The 20808-nt window shown below is 38.5% G+C and overlaps 1 protein-coding gene across 7 annotated transcripts in view; it reads right to left on the bottom strand.

Moving 5' to 3' along the window:
• Window positions 1–20808, bottom strand: part of GRIA3 (glutamate ionotropic receptor AMPA type subunit 3) — a 147774-nt gene that overhangs the window by 101744 nt on the left and 25222 nt on the right. For 6 of the 7 annotated variants that reach the window (XR_011004104.1, XM_068204843.1, XM_068204846.1 and 3 more), the window contains one exon: window positions 9734–9973. Coding sequence is in view for 5 of the 7 variants with exons in the window: in XM_068204843.1 (XP_068060944.1) it covers window positions 9734–9973 (240 nt within the window). In the remaining 2 variants the exon portion in view is untranslated. Of the gene's footprint in view, window positions 1–7771; window positions 7866–9733; window positions 9974–20808 lie in introns of those variants that run through there. The other variant, XM_068204845.1, reaches the window with a different exon arrangement.

The raw sequence follows: 20808 nt of genomic DNA, 5'->3' as shown, positions 1-20808 counted from the left end.
TGTAGGAGAAAAAAACCTTTAAAAACTCCTTAACCCAAATACAATACGAGGTCATTTCACCTGCTAGCTGAGTGGGTTTGTCACAAATACATTCACATTTATTCTCCTTCTACAAAGCACTCTAGTCATTTTTATGCTTACTAAAAGAGCTAATATTTTCTGGAAAGAAAAAATTATGTGGTCAAACTAGTTTGGTAAATTCTCTGAAGCCCGAAATAAGAAACTACATCTAAAATGGCCAAGTGTCATAGATGAAGGAAAGTACTGAAGACTTAAACAATGGATTCATTCATATAAACTCCATGGCAAACATCTTTAAATAACTACCTTAAATACAAAGCTTCTAACTAATCCATTATGACCTTCTTCAAAGGCTCAAGTATTTTTCTAGTTGAAAAGGGAAATTCATGGTAAAATTTAAGGAATTCTTGTGCAGGAGCATGAAAAACTGCTTGTCATTAGTGACCATGGCCACTGACTTCCAGCACGACATTCTGCACATCTCTTAAGTCAAAGCTCACAGTGCTTTCAACTCAAAGGTATTTCCATACTTGTAAGCAGATGAAGACCAGGTTGTTAACTTGCTGATCAGTACATCAAATCTTCCATCTGAAAAATGGGACTGGAACCCCTTGCATACAATATTCTTTCATTGCTCTTTGAGACCATCAAATGAAAACCACTTCAAAAGCACAAAGGCTTTAACAAAGCTAAATTCTTACACACCATTCACCCAGCATGGTACAGTTCTGTATCTAAAGAAATTCAAACTGCCTATGAAGTCTCTCTTTTAGTAGTGAGAAAAGAACATGCATATCATTGCTCATCTGAGAAGTTGTTTTGGAGCATCTGAGGCCACTCAATGGAAGGGGCAGCTTTGATTTACTAACTCATTGAGATACTCCATTTTACTCATATATTTCTCAAGTGCTGGAGAAATCTCATTTGCGTTTGGTGTTTTTTACTGCTTCCAACTATTGCAGTCATTCTATTAAGCTACAACAGCCTGTGCTCACTCCACAGAAGTTCTTCACCCGGTGAATGCTTCATTTTCCTGAGCTGAAAACCATCTTGTCACCACCACACCAAGCTCAAAGAGGGGTGTAGTCTTTCCCAGTGTATGCTGGGAACCTGTTCCCTTGTGAATAAGAAACAGCCCTTCTTCCATAAATACCACAGGCCACCAGTAGCGGTTGTCACTCAGGCTAAGAAAGACCAATTTCTAGGTGAAAGATGCACAGGAAGAGCAAACATACAGTCAAGATCCAGAGAAAGGTGATGACATTTGAAAACTTGTAAGAATACTAACATGCTAAATAACTGCCATCTTGAATGCACTAAGGAACAAGGTGTCAAAATGCCCTACCTTTGGAAAACTTGTGATAACCAGAACATGCTACTCCACTGAAAAAGTCAAGTTCACAAACTAATGCAATGTTACACATCTCTTTTGGGTACATACTTGAAAATTGCTTCATCTTGATTTTGTATTAAATAGTGCTGCTTTCTTCAGTCCCACAGATTACCAGCTGCATTATGCAGATTTTGAGTCAACAACAGTTTACTTCCATTAACAGAATTAGCCCAAGTTCCCAGGTGAAGCCAGCCTGCCTTTCTTGGAGCATCCATATGCCAAAGACACCAAAGACTTCTACCTTTTAAAGCTATGCTGCATATACAGACGCAAAATAATGAACTCAAGTAAAGTAACTTTCAGATACTCCTAGATCTGTTGGGTGAGATGGACTAAATAAATAGGTTTGATAAAAGTTTACCCTCAGTTTTTTGCATACAGGTTTTCTTTTCTATAGACTTCCTTTCTAGTCTAAAAAGTCCTATCTCCTTCCCAGGATCCACATATTCCACCTTGTCTCCTCTGGTTCCAAGCAAAGCCTGTCCATCACCTCTAAGGCTTGGCTTTGTGTCAAGTCCTTGCCTTTTCCTCAAAGTAAGAGGGCCAACAATGCTTCTCATATAACTTTTCAGCCCCTCCCTCCCCACTTAGAAATTGTTGAAACTTTGGCTTTGTTTCAGGAACTCTGGAAAAGTGAGATTCTGACCATTTAAGCCCTGTTGTTGCAGACATAAAATCAACTGAGAACAAAAGCATCTGCATTTACATTACTTGTGCACACAATGCAAAAACTAAATGTTATGGCTCTACCAAAAGTTGATAAAACATGCATGTTTAAGAAAAGATAAATATTTAAAGGCATGCATTTACCCAACTCGGTTTATAAATACAATAAATAAATACAAGATATTCAGGGCCTCAGCTCATGATCCTGAGGGTTTTAGTTGCTTTCATTAGGACCACAGGATGGACACATCCTGTTTGGACTTCCAGACATCATTTATCCTGAACCTGCCCATTCCTACTCTATATCCAGAAAGTTCTGTCTCAGGTTTATGTCCTGATTTCACATAAGGTCAAGACAGATCCTGACACTTTCTGAAACACAACTGGATTCACACTCAGTGTGAATGTGGATATGAGGATACCATAATACCCTTTTCTTTATGAATGGGCTGATACACTTCCTTATTGTCCGAGGCTCCATGGAGCAAGACACAAATATATTGTACATGTGCAGTTACTCCTCTTGTTGGAAGACATTGCTGACAATAGCATGTGTTCCAACAGCTTCAAGGGATGCTCAGGCATTGGGCCCGGGCATCTCAACACCAAAATGAGCCCACTGTGTGTACACCACTGTTGTAAAGAGGCACAAAGCTGCCATACAGAATACCCCCATGAATGCTGTGCTGTTGGTCTTAAGCTGCATCTTGCCAGCATGATACATCTCATGCTGGATGACTTTCAAAGTTGATCCATTTCTCTTGTTCATAAGCTAGAAAAATGGTTTAAGTGATTACCAGGGGTAAGCTAAACAAATAGCAGCTAATGGGGAAGATCAGGAGAAAAATGCTTAAGGCTCTCAGTCCACCTAAAAACTGGCCAACATCCATTCTCCCACGCAGGGTCTCAATGTTTGTTTGGGCAAGGATCAGTGAAAGGGCTTTCTTCTGTATCTGTGTACCACAGAGACCAAGATAAAAGGAGCTGGTATGAGACTTCAGAGATTTCAGAAGAAATAAATGGAAAGTGATCATCAAAAGCTAGATTTAACTGTTCCGACTCAGATTATTCCTGAACATATTTAGGCTGTAAAATCAAACAGTAAAGTAATCCTGAAATATTGCAATTAAGGTCCTGGCTTGTTTCCTGAATAGAGCATTGGTTCATACATTACGCTGTGGAAAGCAATGAAACGATGTGCCCTAAATAAGTATGTCAAGGTTTGCCTCCTGGTGAGGTTAAATTACTTATATTTTATACAAACATCTCTAAGCAATATCTATGACTTTAAACCCTATATAAATATAAATTCTAGGTATTATAAGATGGTAAAATCACTCATGCCCAAAAGGCTGATAGTGAAAGAAATAGATCATTTGCCTATTGCATGTAAGTACATTGAGTATGATTGTTCCTTAAATCTAAATAATGGATATTCTATCATATGGATCTTTACACTGTGTGTGTTCTCTGTTGTAGCAGAGCATGAAAACCTGAAACTACACTACATCCTGTCAAGCAAAGCCATGCAAAAGATGCCACATTTGTGGCCATGCTGCAAGTTGGTTTTGACCCAGAAGAAAATTTCTGCATGGCAGTTACTGGGGCACATAAGTCTTAAAATGTAGAGGCCTGTGACACCTGGTCCTGTGACATGAGAGGTCTTGCCAGGATTTGACTCCCTACACTATATAAAGTGGGAAAGGAGAATGAGACAGCTTATCTACATAGCTACCTAAATGCCAGGAATTGATACTCTCTCCATGTCAATCCCATGATTCTGAACTGCTGCCCAAAACACTCCTGCAAAGAGCCAAAAAACTCAGAAGAATCAAAGTTTGTAGTAACCCTCCCTTTTGTGGTCACTTTTGGTATTTTATAGGCTCCCAAACAAGCTTTGTATGTTGCTTTATTCTTCACCACAGACTGCCATTTACAGAAGAAAATGTCAAAATTTTAGAACCTTTCATACTTTTGAAAGTGTAAGCAAAACTCAATGCATCAACCTCACAGGCACAACTGAGAAGAATTAAGCAGATATAAACATATTAGCAAACAAGAATTATAATTTTCAAGTGGACCAAGCCCATGTTTAATTCTGAGAAAAATGTAAGCTGGTGTTAATCCTTTTTTTCTTTATGTAAGGGATTCAGAGAAGTTTTTCAGCTAGTGGGATAACTCTCCTGCTCTGGAGAATAAACATGTTAATGAACAGCTCAGCTATCGATTCTTTTGACATTTGACTGAACAGCAGGTGCTGAATTCAGGGTTTACTAATGCTGGTGTAGCTACTACCACTATTTTTATTTTCCCCTTCATTGAAGAATGATCTTTAGAATAAAATAAAACTTCCTGACATGCAGAAAGACAATACAGAGTCTAAGAAACAAGCTATGTGAAAGGAAGAGCTCTTTTGCACCTCTCTGCTGATGGAAGGTGCTTATAAACAGGAGTCAGTCACGCTCTTACTTTCCATTCTTCATTGCTGCTTTCAGGAGAAAGTTGGTCCACCAGAACCCAAAATTCTAAAATCCCTAGGAATCTACCAAGTACTAAAGCACAGTTCTTTTAGATTCCATAAAAATTAATCCTACCCCATGTCTTGAAAAAAAGAGTTACATTCTACATATGAGTAACTTTCAATGCAACTCTTACTTAATTGACAAAAATAAAATCCATCCATTTTATTTTGTGGAAGCTGTAATGAGCCTGGTTCTACATACCACTTCTTTGATCAGCTCCAATCTCCCATTCTCCAGGGAGAGCAGTTCAGAAGTGTCTTGTCCTTTGATAGCGATAGATAACTAACCTCATTTTGTAAAATCAGAACTCAACAGAGTTGTTCTTTGTCTTCAGCAGAAGCAGGGAATCAGACCTCATTGCCTTGTACTGAACTCATTTTAAGGCAATTTGATGCCTTACACATGATCACTGAAAAGCTTCCAGTTGTAGCTTTTTTTTTTCCTCCCCACTCTTTTCACCTGGCATTTCTTTATGCAGCAGAGTACCAGGAGGTTTTATATTTAGAAGAATTAGGACTGGTCAAATTTTCTGAAGCTATATTTTGAGGCCTTCTGTATCCTTACCTATCCATTACATTCAAGACAAACATTTGTCTTTTGGTAGCAGTAAGGATTAAAGATGTAATTGGTTTTAAAGAACACATTTTCAACTCTCCTTAGCCAAATAACCTGGGGCATTAGATTAACACTTCCTTGCCTCAGTTTTCATCTAGCCACTGCTAGCCAATGAAAAAAAAATTACCCAACAATAACCATATTTATTAAGGCTTTTTTTTCCTTGACTTTAGGTCCTGCTAGATAGCTACTGATAGACTAAATCAAAACCAAATGACAGAAGTACTTCAGATTTAGTGAGTGGTTTGGTTACAATGCCACAAAAAACCTGTGATGTTTCTATACCTCTGTCCAGACTGAGCTGCCATTGAGTAGGAAGGCATTACACAAACACAACTGGCTACCTTCCTGTCCTGTAATGACTCCTATGACCTGAAGAAGACTTGATGCAAATCACAGAAATCACTTGGTGTGACTTTAAGTGATCTACCTGACAGAAATAGGTGTCTTTGTGCACAGTAGGTATGATAAATCAAAACAACTTAGGAAAAAATGTCCGTGTTACATTGGCAGATGGAAAGCAAACAATCTGTACAAAACTGTGTTTCTCTGGCAAAAATAAACCAAAGTGTTACTTAATATTATGAAAATTTAAATAAACAAAAGCTTCAGTATTACAGTTCACCGTACCATTTTTATAATTAATAAGTATTTCATACTTTCAAGCAACGACAATATGATTATGAAACACAAAAGTTTACCTCTGCACACATTCACACCTGTGTTACTTCAGTTCACTGAATTCAGTGGAACAACAGCTGATTTAAAGTAAAGCAAGAGAATAGACAGAGCTGAAGACTGAAAGTAAACCTGAGGGTTTTGATGAAACATAATCCTCAGCATGAGATACAAAAGGTGACTTTCCTGAAAAGTGCTACCTAAATTCTTAATAGCCTTCTGTACATAACCTCACCTCATCTCATCCTGACATAATTAGTCTTAGTCCTACTGCAGAGAAGACCACTGAGGCAGTTAGCACCATACAATTAATCAGATATTTTGCACACATCACAGCAACCAACAGTGTCAACTTACTGATGTGAGTTAACACAAACAGAAATCAACCCTGCCTTTCCCTTTCACATGAACTAAAAGCATGTGGCATGAAGTGAACATATGATTATTTCTTCTACACACCACCTAATGTCCTTTCTTCCCTTAGCAGCCATTTCCTAAGGCACCACTGCTCTCCGCAAAGCATGTTTTAGTTTTTTTCCTTCGTGGTACTAGAGGAGAAATGTGATTTGGTATTTATCTTAAATTTCTGTTTCTTCATAGAAAAATAAGTTTATCAACTGAAATTAATAATGATAAGACAAAATTCTTGCTAGTGAAATTCATGAATCTCAACTTTTCTTTTCCTATGTGCTTTAGCAGATTTTAAGAAACTGAATTTTACACCTTCACATAAATATACATTTGAGAGCACAATCTGCAGCAGCCATCTCATAGCAACAGAAAATATTATTTTATACTTAAGAATATAAGTATATACAATGTACACACTCAACTGATTAAAAGCTTCACCACCTATGCGATTACACATCTTAATTTTATTATATTGTTTGAGATTTACCTTTGGTCCTCATTGCAGGAGCCAAACACCACAATATTGTACATAATGTCACTGAGGAGGAAACCATACAATTACACTACTTGATGGCAAAGAACAAAAAGAAAATAATTTTACAAAGCTGCATTTTCCTAAACTAAAACCAAAAGAGTTCAATAAACCACAAGAATCTTTACTCAGTTTTGTATGGCATGTGTAATATGCTGTGGTATTAACAGCATATGCAATGTTTCATACATGGTGGTGTTTCACTTCAGCAGAATATGGCAAAGCTACTTACAACATCAATTCAGTCCATAAATAATACTGAACATAAGAAAGAATAGTTTAATATTTAGTGATTTCTCAGGTTCTCAGTGAGTTTATAATATTCCTAGAAATGCACTATTTAAATTATAGTTTATCTCAGGAATTGACAATTAACTGATCAACACATTCTCTCTGCAGTGTTTGTGCCCCAAAGCAGTTAAGTATCTACGACAGGAATTATTAAAAGTTGAGACAGCTCTAGTGTTTGCATTTCTTAGCAAAAGAACATGTACAGTCTATTCACGACCTGACACAAGCAGTCATTCCCCATTATTACTGCCCAAACTTTTGGGGATTTTTTGGTATTTGAAGGTCCACCACAAGAAACTGGTGAACTTACTGGAATTGTCAAATGTTTGAGGTCACACATGATTACCACTCCTCAAAGGAATCTAACCTCCATTTCTCAGTACCTAATTGCCCTGTACCTCTCCTATAGTAAACTTCCTAATTTATTATAATACTAGAAGAATTAAAATTCTTGATAGGATGGCCACCAAGTTTCTATGAAGTAAACTAAAACAGCAGTAAGTGAGGCTAATAACCTGTTAATTTTTTCCCATTTTAGCAAATAATAGGTATGTTACCAAACAGCAGCAACTAGGAAGAACAGATAAGATGTAAGTTTATACCAAACAACTTAAAGCCCATCATCAAGCTACCTATATGTACTGGTGCTTCTTCCATGCTAAAGATACGGCTGTCCTTTATCTTCTTGCCCTGTCCTACATTTTATAATCCTACAGTGACCTTCACTGTCATGTCACTCAGATTTGTCACTCAGACAGTCAGAATGGCTGACACAACACAGGGCCAGCCTAACACCATTGTGAGATGCTGGAAGTTCTCAACAGGATTTTGGTTAGTCATTGTAAGATTGAGTAAAGTGTTCCAAAGGGATTAGCCATCATAATAAACTCAGACTGTGTCTATCTAAAGATTGTACACACTGAGAACTGCAAATAAATGCAAGTTTGAGGTTGCAAGCTTTCCCTCCTCCTGACTCCCATTATCTCAGTCTGACAGTCATGCCATCTAGACAAGTTCTAGTGAAACTCTTATTGTTTTGGATGATTTTTCCAGTCTAAAGTGCCAAATTTCTTGAATGACTGGTGCAACTCTTTCCAAAGCAAACTTTAGTAGCCTTAATCATGGTAAGTTTCACCCTGGAACTAATGGCATTTTTCTTCATCACACACTGTAAGTTCATTGTATTTGGCTACATCAAATAAGCCTTTCTTACTCAGACAAACTGCTTATTCACAGGAGCTTTCATTTAAAAGTGGACTAAGCCAGAAAAACAAATCTATAGATAGTACTTTTACAAGATTTCAGAAGTAATGGCTTTCTTAACTTCACCATATTTTCCTACTTAAACTCACAGCAAGTGTTTTTCAGTGCTAGAAATATTTAACACCTCCAAATCACTCAGAAAATTTGAAATGCTTGCTTTCACCTAAATCAGACTGAAAATTAATTTTTTTTCAATACATGTTTTTTAGGTTTTAGTTGGGTGATGCTACTATCCTTCAGCATGAAAAGCAAACCAACTGAAGACTTGATCCTTAACAATACGCAGTAGCCTAAGGAAATATTGTCATGGGAACCAGGAACAGAATCTAAGCTTCATTGTCTCTATTGAGATCCCTTTGATCTGAAAAATTTCTTGAAGTCAAAAATCACAAAGCTGGTAAGAAGGGCAGTGGCACATCTATTTGATATAAAAAATGCTACCCAGGTGAAATCTGTAACAGGAAATTCAGCAAATTCAGTACACTCAGAGCAGGTGGCAGCTGAAAGATTCCTCACAGAAATTGGTTTGTGATGTCTAGATCTCTTTTTGACAGATTTTTCAGATTTTCTTTGACAGTTTTTTGCTGCATTTTCTGCTTATTAGTAGTTAACAATTGGCTTAAGTGTGAACACACTGGTTTTAATATGGTTCCACTTAGTTAAACATAAACATAACTCTGGTCATTCTTGGCATGTATCTCAATTTGTCTCTCAATTTGGAATGTGAGCTATCTAGAGCATCTTTTCTCCAGCCCAGCACAGTTGAGTTACATTGTTCCTGTTGCTGGATTAGTATTTGCTTGCTTAGGCAAGAAGCTTCTTTTTCTCTCCCCACCTTTTTCTTTAGATTCCAGCAGAGATCTTACAATATATGCTTAGACCATTATTAATGCTTAGACATCTCCAGAGGGTATCTTAGCATGGATTGCCTTTGTCCAGTGTCAGGAGAAATGTGCATTTATAAAGTGGTGTGGGATTTGCAATGCACGCGCAGTGAAATGTCCTGCTTATCAACCTTTTTCATAGTGTTGACCTTATTTCTTTTGCAAGGACTCAAACACCCCAGCAGTGTGGAGTCTGCAGTTTGGTGGAAACCAGGCATGCCAGCTGAATACTTACTCTGCTAACACTATTCTCAATCTCCTTAAAAGTTATCAGTAACACGAAGATGCCTCCTTGTCATTTATCCATTCATTTTAGCTCCTTCAGAACAAACTTGTTTTCTAGGACCATCACAAAGTTCTACCTACATCCTAAAAAAACCTGGGCTGCACATACTGATGCTGGTAGTAGTCAGAGCAAGCTATGAAACAGAAAATCAGTCAAAATGACAGTGCTTACCCCGTTCTGTGTCATAGAGGTACACAAACTTTTCCCACTTGTAGTAGGTCAAGAGACTCAAGATGGCTCCTTTCAATGCTGGCCGCATCTGGATGACGAACTGCACATCTGCATCTGTTGGGAAGCTCGGTGTGATGAAGGACGTGTGAAGGGCTCCACAGAATGACGTCAGGGTGTTCATGGACATCTGGTCATAGAATCCAAAGATGGCATAAACTCCTCTGGAAAACTGTGAACAGACTAAGAAAGACAAGGTTGTTAACATTTGGTATGTAATGAATACAATCAAACTTTCAAAGTATATGTGAGGTAAGCCTTCCAACCATTCCTGATATTATTGTGCATGATGCAACAGATGGAGTGAATTAACGAGATAATATATACTAGTATCAGTGCAGCAATCAATTGTACCAACTTTGTAGCACTTAAACTGGCCTGAACACATTTATTTTTGGTGATGTTTTGTCCTGTGTTGCAACAATCTACTAATCTCTTTTTATTCTTTAAAAATAAACATGGGATTACATTACCTGTCTGTAAAATACCTTTCCTGCCTTGAGTAGCACCTTGAGAGCTCTGTGAGGAGCTACATTACAAATGCCAGGCCTGCCTTAAAGTCAGAATGTTAAGGGGTTTTTTTCTCTGGTATCCATAATTGATTCAGATCTGATTCAAAGAAATCTGGATGTTTTATTCCTTTACAGTACACAACTCTGAAATCTCTGTGTGGTCGTTTTCAGTAAGGAATTATGGTGGCTTCTTAACAGAGTGTTAAAATCTTTCAGAGTAATAAAGTCTGTGATTTATTATATGACAACACAAATAAGGAGCACATATTGTTGCTTCATGGGACTAAAGCTGATATCCCTTAAGCTGAAGGCTCTTACACATTAACCACTCTGCTGTCCTGAGGAACTCATCTTGTATCAGAAAAAAATCAAAATGCAGACAAATATGATTTTTTTTGTACTTATCTGGGAAAATATTTCATTATTTCCTACCCTTTATAGAGATTGAACAATGACCATTTTGGACAAAAATGAAAGTATTTCAATTTGTAAACATGGTCAGCTTCATGGGCTTTGCAGGAAAAATAATTTCTTCTTTGTTCAGCTCTGTAGGAAAAGCACAAAGTTCTTGTGACCCTGGGTTCTTTCCATGGAGGGAGTCTGCATCACAGATAGCAAGGGAGCCTGATCTGTGAGGTGCTGGGGCTCTGGATTATAAAGGACTGTACAACTGCAATACGACACAGCACAGCAGCACTTCTAATCATACCACTGCTGAACAGGGATGAGCAAGGCCCATTTGCAACGAAGCAAAGTTTCCCAGAAAAATGTTCATTCACTAACAATTAACAATTTCAATTGTCAAGAACTGAATTTAACAACCATTTACAACCAGCCCCATTGTCTTGGGGTGACCTTATGGTGATACTCTATTCCCTAATCCTCTGCTTTATGCCCAGAAATGGCTGCTGTAGATTTAATACGAATCAGAAGTTTGGGCTGGAGCCTGGGAACCCCAGGTGAAGGCACTGTTGGAACTCTCTTCACAGGGTGTGCTCCATGCACCATGGACTGGGATACAATTATGTTGCTCCTGCTGTTGGATTAGTTTTGCTTGCTTAGGCAAGAAGCTTCCTTTTTTTCTTTCCCCACCTTTTTCTCTGGATTCCAGCAGAGATCATTCAGTTTTTTGGTTGGGGGGGGGGGGGTTGTTTGTTTTGGGGTGGTTTTTTCCCTCCCCCCTTGAACTGTTTTGGCTTGGTTTTTTTCTTTGTTTTCCCCTCCACTCTCATGAGCCCGTGGGGGCTGTGCTGGACAGTCCAGGCCCCAGGAGAGACCAAGCCAGCAAAGGAAAGGCCACCAAAACCCACCAGCTTTGCCGGCTGGGAGGAGGAGACCAACACCAGAAATGTTCCCATCTCTTCTGCAAGCAGCTGTGTGAGCTCCTGTGCCTCCCCTTCCCTGAGACAAAGGGGACAGCTGCCATCTCCGCCCCCTGGACACACAGGCCTGGCTGGGGTGGGGGTTAAGGTTTTGAAACTTCAATTTCCAGCATTTATTGAATCCTTTTCTGTGCCTTGCATGCACCCTTTTTTTTTTTTTTGTTAATAAACAGTTTGTGTTTTTTTCACTTTCACCCACTGATATTCATTTCTCTCACTGGCAAACTCCCTTCTCTTTAGAGAAAACACTAATTTCAGGGTTTTTTTATCCTAAAACTGTCTCTAAACCAAGACATCCATTAAATACTTCTGCAAAAACAATGTATATTTAACTTTGCAAAAAACCAAGTAATTACCAGTAAGAAGACATGACTTCTACACAGAAATCTACAGCATTGCTACTTCTGAAATACCATCACATTTTCCACCATTCAGGATCACTAAAAACTGTTAGAGTAATTTTAAAAAGGATTCTCCACAATAGCAGGTCATTGACACAGCATCATGGAGAATATCTAAAATCAGCAATCAGGTGTGAAAATTTGATTTTCTTCCTGAAGCTCTACATGCAAAACCTAGAAAAGCTGTTAAAGAATTTCTTTAAGCATTTAAGCTACTGTAACAGGACATGACCAGCAGCAAATAGCAGCTGGTGAGACAGAAATGAAATAAGAGGCGGTAATTTCTGAAAGGAAAGTTTGCAGAGGTTATCAACCACAGAAAAGAAAAGAATAAAAGAAGTTCAAATATGGTAAGAATTTATTCCCAGAGGCATGACTGAGGAATTAAATACACTGTTTAAAAAGGCATTCCGTTAAACTACATACCAGCAGGAGATAAAGCAGAAAAGCTACCATAAAAAATTATCTGCTGAAGTAACAAATAAAAAGCATTAACTTACAGATGGAAAAAAGGGAAAAACAAAAATTACATTAGAAAGTCTGGCAGTCTCCAAATCATTGAAATGGTGTGTAAACCCTCTAATTCCATAGGAATAATCAGTGAAGTGGGATTAATGGAGTGAGTGTCCTCACATACACTGAGCCTGTACCTCACAGATCAAGCTTCTTTCATGTATATATTAATGGCATCATTTTTATGTAGATTCTGTACTGCAGAGAAAACCAAGTATTCCAGGAATCATCCCTTCTTGCAATGTGAACAAACATTCTCAAAGGTCTCCTGATCCTAAAACCAAGAGCATTTCAAATAGTCCTGGGTTCACCCATTATTTCTTATCAGGTGTAAGACAAAGGAATACTTCTGAACTGTGACTCAACTGAGTTATACTTTATTTTTATAGCAGATTGTGCTCGTTTATGCAAAGTGCCCATTGTCAATTGGTGAATAATCTGAGAAAAAAAAAAGTCTGTGAACAACCTGACTAAGCAGGACCTTCTCCAAGTAACACCTCAGCACCAACTTGGAGCTGCTGCTCGCATGAAGGCGAGAGCTCTGATTTGATCCTCAGAGTATTTGTAATTATTTTTCCTCCTGATTTTGGAGAATCACCAAAAATATCTTCTAAGAAATGCAACTACCTGCCCACTCTTATTTCTCCTGGTTCAGGTTGGTAGTCACAGCAGATTTTAAAGATTAACCCTTTGATGGACTGTTTTCTACTAATAGCTTATTATTCCTGACTATTCTGCATGCACTGTAGCATACCAATTTAGTTTTACCAGCCTATTTAAAAGGCAAATAAACCTTTGTTTTTATAAGGAAAGGCTAAAAGGCCAATTATCTCAGTCCTCAATGTTCATTTGCATTTTTAAACTCACAGTTTTGTTAAAATTTTGTAGCATTAGGTCTTCCACACAGTTTGTGACCTAATCTCCTCTGTGATCAGACAGACCTGTAGAATATCCATGAACCCAGAGTCATATTTTACTTGTTTTCCAAAAAACAAATGTGTAATTACATTCATTTTAATTACACTATTATTCTAACATCACTCAGCCACAAGAAAAAAAATTAAAAATACTAACTAAGCCTTAGCCTTAAGCTCTTTTTACAAACTACTTTCTACTGACAATCAGAACAACCTTCATATTTGAGTAAGAATTTTGGTATTTTTCCTTAATTAATCACAGTTGATTTATTTGTTTTTTTTTTTTCCTATTTGAAAAATTCAGAGGGTCAAACACATACTTTGGCTGTTAAAGAGATTATTTGGACAAGTCCTAGTTCAACCTCATTCCTCAAGGAAAAAAACAAATTTTTTTTGCTGAGCTACATAACTGCTCTTAATTATGTGGATGCACATCTGTTTCCAAGGACAGCACATAACCAAGTTGCTTTATAACATGATCTGAACAGTTTCAATGTCCACAATTAAGGAAGAGAGGTCCTCAGCAGCAGTTTTCCAATGGGAAATCATGATAAGCCATTATTTTGGCATTAGGTGAAATGTGTTTATTAATGGAGATTTAACACTGGACTTATTCTCAGAGTGAGCTGCCACATGCCATTGTGTCCAGGAGAGGAAGTGATGGCATGACAGAAGTCTGTGAATTCTCAAGCATGTCAAGAGAAGATAAAAACTTTCAGGTCATGACAGACTGGTGTTCCCTGCCATGGAAGGAAAATGCTCAGAGGCAGAGTGACAACAGTGGTAAGCAGAATTTACTTAAAAAAACCCCAAAAAAACCACCACCACACAAAAAAACGCCAAAACCAAAAAAGCCAAACTAAACCAACCAAGCAAAAAACCCAAAATCAAACCCTAAAGATCCCAAACCCCAAAACTAACTGACCAAAACAACTACTGAAGCCAAATAAATAGAAATCTTAGTTTCCATACTGAATAGCAGCTGAGCTATCCTAAGCATCAGTGTAACCCAATGAACCCAGATGTCTGTTTGACTTGCATTTCCGTCCTCCCTCCAGTTAAATCAGGCCCACCACTGAAACTTCCTAAGATTAACCAGATAAGTTTTTTTTTTTTTGTATTCAGATCCCAGGAAGGCTGCAGGCCAGAATCTCAAAAGACGCCCCACTTCACAAAAGTTATTAGATGTTTTATATATTTTTAAAATTTATTTTTGCTTTCTAATGGTATTTAGTTTTTCTATGTTTTAGTGACTCTAAGTATTCCTGACACAACAAGGTTGTATAAGACCTGACATTTCTACTGTCTATTGCCTAGAAGCTAAAGTCAAAACTTCTGACACGTTTTTTTTTTTTTTACTTCCAGTTCTTACTATAAACAACTAAAGCGTTACTAAGAACATTTACAAGTAGGTTTGGATTTTGCTTGTTTAAAGAGAAGACGTATAAAGCTAACAAAAGAGATATGTTACTGGTGGAACATAATACATGCTTTTCCACTGGATGATATCATTAATGACTGAATTGTAAAAGTCAGCAGGATCCTCCCATTTGTGGCATCCAGTGAACTTCAGCCCCGGATGCAACAGCCTGCTAGTTTTGGAGTCAGGGTTTGGAGGTTACAATACCTCAGACACTATTCCTCCTTCATTACCCTTTTTATGAGCAGGTAATATCCCCTTTGTCCATATCAATTTCTTATAAGGTAGGTCTGACAAAGTTACCCTGTGTCACAGGGCACTGTCAGCCTGTTTCAGAGACACTCCCCCCGCTCTTGCGAGGGAAGGTGCTGTAGGAACTCTGTCTCAGCTGACATTACCTTATGTTGCTCACACTGCTTCTCTGGTTTTGTGTTCTGGGTTTTCCTCAGCTGTGAAATAATTTTATTCCCTCCACTTCCTTCTGCCAATTGTCTTGGATTCCAGACAACTCTCAATGCCAGCTCCAGCCAACAGACTAATGGGACTGCTTTACAATGGAATAACATGCAGCCTAACTCAGAGCAGTTGCCATTTTCTAGGGCTCCATCCTGACCTTGTTGTAATAAAGCAAGGGTTTACCATTAACTTTACCTCTTAAAGAAAGAATACAGACTTCCAGACAATGCCTGTACTACTTTCTTTTGCTTTCATTTTAATACACAGAATGAAAAGCAACAATTCTCTCTACCTTGAGCCCTGAGGAGATCAGCACAGCAGTGCCCCTGAATGCAGAATGAGCTACTTTCAGGGGGCTCCAGGCAATCAGACTTGAGAGCTTCCTTTAAAGACAAGCCCATCATACTAAAAATGTAAAATTAAGTGAACTGCATTTACCTATAGCCAATAAAGCAATCTTTTACATTTTAATTAAGACACTGAATTCTGTCATGAAGAAAATATTGTTTAAAATTCAGGTGAGAAAAGATGCATTTCTGAAAGCAGCTATTCCTGGAACAGTTAACAGTGAAAATTCCTGGGGGCAGGAGGGAACCAAGGAAGTTACAACTTGCAATTGGATATGAATCCTCCTGAGACATTGGCTATAACATGACTTCTCATCCTACCTAGAAAAAGATATACCCTCACAAACAAAAAAATATCCCCTAAAACCAAAAAAAAACCCAACTCAAAACCTCACAGCAGAGCACAAAACAAAACCATAATTTACTCCTGTTACTTTACTTATGGCATCAATTTTCTCAATGATGAAATTGCAATGTTTTCTCTAGTTCTTTAAAAAAAGAACTACTTGTTTTGTTCTATCTAATGTCTTCTTCAAATATACACACTTCAGTTTGCATTTCATTTTAGGAAAGCAAATAAAGTAAAACCAGCATGTTCTGGCAGCAGGAGGGGGATATTATTAAATTGCAAATGAAAGGCATAAGGATTAATCCGTTCATATTTTACAAACCATTTACTGGAAAGCAAGTCTAAACACATGTTCAGATCCAAGCATCCTTGAACACTCTCTGGTCAAGATCCTGTTCAAGATTACTTCGGTCACCATTTCCCAACTCCATCACACACTGTTAAAGAAGTCTTTATTTCTAATCTGCTTTTCAAGATGACTTTGGAACCCCAATCACAATTACAGTTCCTCGGTGCTGAGTGCTGTACAAACCCATTGCACAACCCAGGTTTCTTTCAGTGCGCCCAATTGCTTATGACATACTTGACTCAATAAACTTTACACATTTTTGCTTTTATATATATATGACTGTGATCAAATAAAACCTTAACAATGTACATGAATTTGTTGTGTGCGGGATCTTCTCTTCAAACTGAAATTTTTGTGTGAATTTTATGAGTGTATGAAAAATGCCAGCTGGCAATGACAAACACAAGCCACCTGGGCTGTAACAGTGCTAGTGGGAACACCAGCAGCACCAAGCCTCACACATGCCACAACGGGGGTAATTGTCCATTAGCACGGCTTCAGTCAGATAGAAGCAAACCAGGAAAAAAACCCCTCTGGCCCAAACTGCCAATTTGATATATATGCAAAGTAAAGCTCTGGTATTTAAAAAACTAGCTAATATGTTTAATATGTGAATAAAAAGGGCAATCCTAAGTACCAAACTGTAAGACAAGCTGAACGTAACCTTGATTTTATTGAGAAAGCTGTGCTTAACTTTCTGAAAACTGCTCGGGTCTGAGAAGGTACTGCAGGTAGCCTGAGCAGCTGGGAACAGGCAGTGCTGGTTGTACTGCTATTTTCTATTCACTTCCATTTAGCTCCCAAGCTACTTCCAAACTTAAGATCATGTAGAGTCCAAACTACCTCTGTTTTCAGGTTACTGAACACAAAGCTAAAAAAAAACAAAGATTTTTTTCCCTGTAAAATCCTGTTAAAACTCAAGCACAAAATGAGCCCTTTGTCCCACAAACCTACCAAATTATAATGTATGGTTTTCATAAAAAAAATAAAAAGAAAAAAAAAGAAAAATCACTGGCTATTCAGAATTTCTGTAATTATGGCATATTTCTGATGGTGGAAGAAACCCAGGAGTCAATCCAGCCAGTTTCCAGGATTCTGTTTACCTGGGATCCTTGTTACACACTGATTTTTAAAAAATATACCATTGATTATGAGTACTATTAGAACATTCCTTTTGAAAGGCTATGAGTCAGATAATCATGATTCATTTTGAAGTACAAACCACTGCAGTTTGAAAGAAATAAAATAGGGATGTAAGCTTAAAATGGATTAAAGGTGAGAGAAGATATATGTCTATATATACCATAAAAATCAACTGATTTTTTTGGAAGATGATTTAAAAAAACGTGTTAGGTACTTAAGGACTATACTTAGGTACGTGCTGATCAGAATACTGCATTATCCTGCTTGTGTCTGTACAAGATGGAGTTCAAGCTCTCAGACCAGGCACCACAGATATAGCCAAGCTTTCTATTCTTAAACCCATCCTGGTCATTCGTGATCTACTGTTAACAGAACACTTTTCATTCTGATCCCACCATCCCCACAAGCTGCTCACAAGAAGCATTTATTTTAAAAGAAAGCTATTAAAAACATACCACACAGTTTTGAAAAAAAAGAGCTTTTAGAAAGAAGACTTTGTAACACTGTTGTAGAAGTCAAATTGAAATGCTGTGGGTTTATGTTATCTGTGACCTCTTCTGCTTTCTGCCTATGGCGATTTTGACACCAAAGTAGATGCTTGCAGGAGAAGCACAAGAGGCTTCTCTTGGTAGACAGTTAAACTCACTGCTGGAGAGAAATGGAAAGGCATTGTTATCTGCCTTTCATACCCTGCTGAAGAGATGTTTCTGCTCAGCTACTCCAGGATAATCAATGTCTTGCCAACAGCAGCAGTATGTGCAACGCCAACACTCTGCTCCTGAGTGCAGCTCCACCATCCTGGATGCATCGGATTTATGGCACAGGCCTCGCTCCGGTTCAGAGAACGTTAGGGACTTAATGAGTGGATGTAAAGCAGTTCACTGAGCTCTGCCCTTCCTGAAAGCTTTAGCCAATCCTATACACATAACCACACACTTCCTTCTGCATGAACCATGGGAGATGAGCTAACACCTGTGTGACAGAGCCAGAGGACCTGTCAAAGCTTTCTGGAGGAGAGTCTAAATATATTCACAGCAAACAACAATCATTTGTGTTCCTCAAATCCAATATCCAGCTCCTGCTTCGTGACTAATCTCTGCAGAAACACGGACAGCGAGCATGCAACACAAATATGTAACACTCACTCAAGTGAAATAACTTGTTTCCATCTGTTGCACCATTTGAAAGGCTTTTAATTTAATATGTCATGCCTGCTTGCTCTGATCACTTTGGATTTGAGCTGTAACTCTTATTTTTCAAAGCAATTTTTCAAAAAATGTTGGTGGGAGGAAAAGATGAAAACCATCGTTCTTTCAAAAACTGTCCAGTTTTAACACACTAGAAAATTTAGTAGCCATTTATTTAAAAGCAAGCAATATATTCTAAGAAACACAGTTACACAAATGTTTCTGTAAATATATTCAAAGTAATAAGAGTTCCACAAGCCATTAAGCACCCTGCCTTAGAACAAAAAGACATGTTCAAAGAAGTGTTTTCAACATGAACTTGACAAGATGTTGTAGACCAGGGAGCACCCATTTCACTACTGTTACCTTCTTCAGAGACAATCTATCTTAACAATACGCTAAACAACAGGCTAAGGGAAAGCAAGAGCTTTGTGGTGTGAAGAAAAAAATCATACCCATCAGAAAAGGGCAGTATTTTGTAGCTGGGGATGTTAAGCAGAACGTAGGGTTGAATCAAGGAGCAGCAGCTGAAGGCAATGCTGTGCCTCAGAGCTGTGAATCAGCAGCTGCGAGCTCCAGCACCCCAGTTCTCTGAAGGGATTTCTTATATCACTGGAACATCTCAGTGTGAAGGAAGTAAAAAGGCAGAGGCATATTATTAAATGTATGCTTGTTCAGCACATCCTTTCCTAAGTGATTTCAGAAGTTGACTTCATTCTGGGCCACTGTGGTGAGAGGCAATAAATCAAAACAAGGCTCGGGCAGTGTGATGAAAGATGAGCTGAGTCTGCTGAGGTGGTGCCATTTATAGGCCTGTGGGGATATATTACAGAGGATGAGAGAAGAGGCAAAGTGGCCAACACACCTGAAGCACTGAGCTGAGTAAAATTCACCAGGAGGTGAAGGTCATGATTAAGGTTGTTCAAGGAGAACGGGGATGCAAATGCCAAAACAGCAGCTGTGCAAGCAGCCTCCAGCTCTGGAGGGTTTCCAGTTGGCTCTATGTTTGCAGAGCACAGTGGTGGCTGACAGACAGCCCAGCTCACCCAAAGCAACAGTACCTTACACTCTCCTGGAGGCTCTGCAATGGTAGTCCAGCAAGCACTGTCACTGTAAGTACATCCTGGACCAGTGGACTGGATTTCACACTCCCATATCTCCTCCCCTGTTCCACTCAAAGTTCATGGGGCTATGCAATTCTCACCCTTGTGTTCCATTCCTGCCAGCTGATCAGTCAGAGAGGCTTCAGATCCATTAATACAGAAGCAAAAACAGGATGTCTGTGAAAACTGGCTTCAGGAGCCAGGGAAATTATTTGAAGATGCTCCTTAGGGGTCCAATAAAGCATCCAGCAGTACCACTGGAGAAGTTCACATGGAATTCAGTGAAAGCTGGACTAGAACTGAGAGACTTATTCACACTGAAAGTACAAACCACAGAAATACCACATCAACATCCCAACTGCCCTTACAAAAGCATCCTCCCATGTATTTTTGTTGATATTATTTCTATCTGCATTAGCCCTCAGAGTTCATCTTCCTACCAGCCTCTTGGACCTTCATGATCACATCTGACAGTAATTAACAGACCAGCACCCTCAGCTAAGCCAGTGCCTTATTTACAGGAAACAAAAAGAATATTATTCTTTATGAATTATGCATAATCACTATTTATCAAGCTGGGTTAATTGGCACATAACAAAAGAGTTGTCTGGTGCACAGCTGAATAATGTGGAAGCCAAAATGGATGGAAATGGTACAGCAAAAGCCCGATTGTGAAAAGTCATATTGCTACATGTTAATTCTTAAGTGATTGCTGCCCTTTCAGAGGGGGTAGGGAAGGCCAAGAGAGATAGCCCTAGTTTGGAATTGCTTGTTAATCTCAGAGGGTTTGGACACAATGTCATAGCTTTAAATACTGATTTAAAGTCTGCTCTCAGCCACCTGCATAGCAAAATGTTAACATGGTGCACATGCATTTTTTGTGCTCCACAACATGCTGCTACATTCATAAGCAGAGAACAATCTCATTAATCATTAGCA

The sequence above is a fragment of the Anomalospiza imberbis genome, chromosome 14, assembly GCF_031753505.1.
Source record: "Anomalospiza imberbis isolate Cuckoo-Finch-1a 21T00152 chromosome 14, ASM3175350v1, whole genome shotgun sequence".
Lineage (NCBI taxonomy): Eukaryota > Metazoa > Chordata > Aves > Passeriformes > Viduidae > Anomalospiza > Anomalospiza imberbis.
This window is presented reverse-complemented; position numbering and strand designations above follow the sequence as displayed.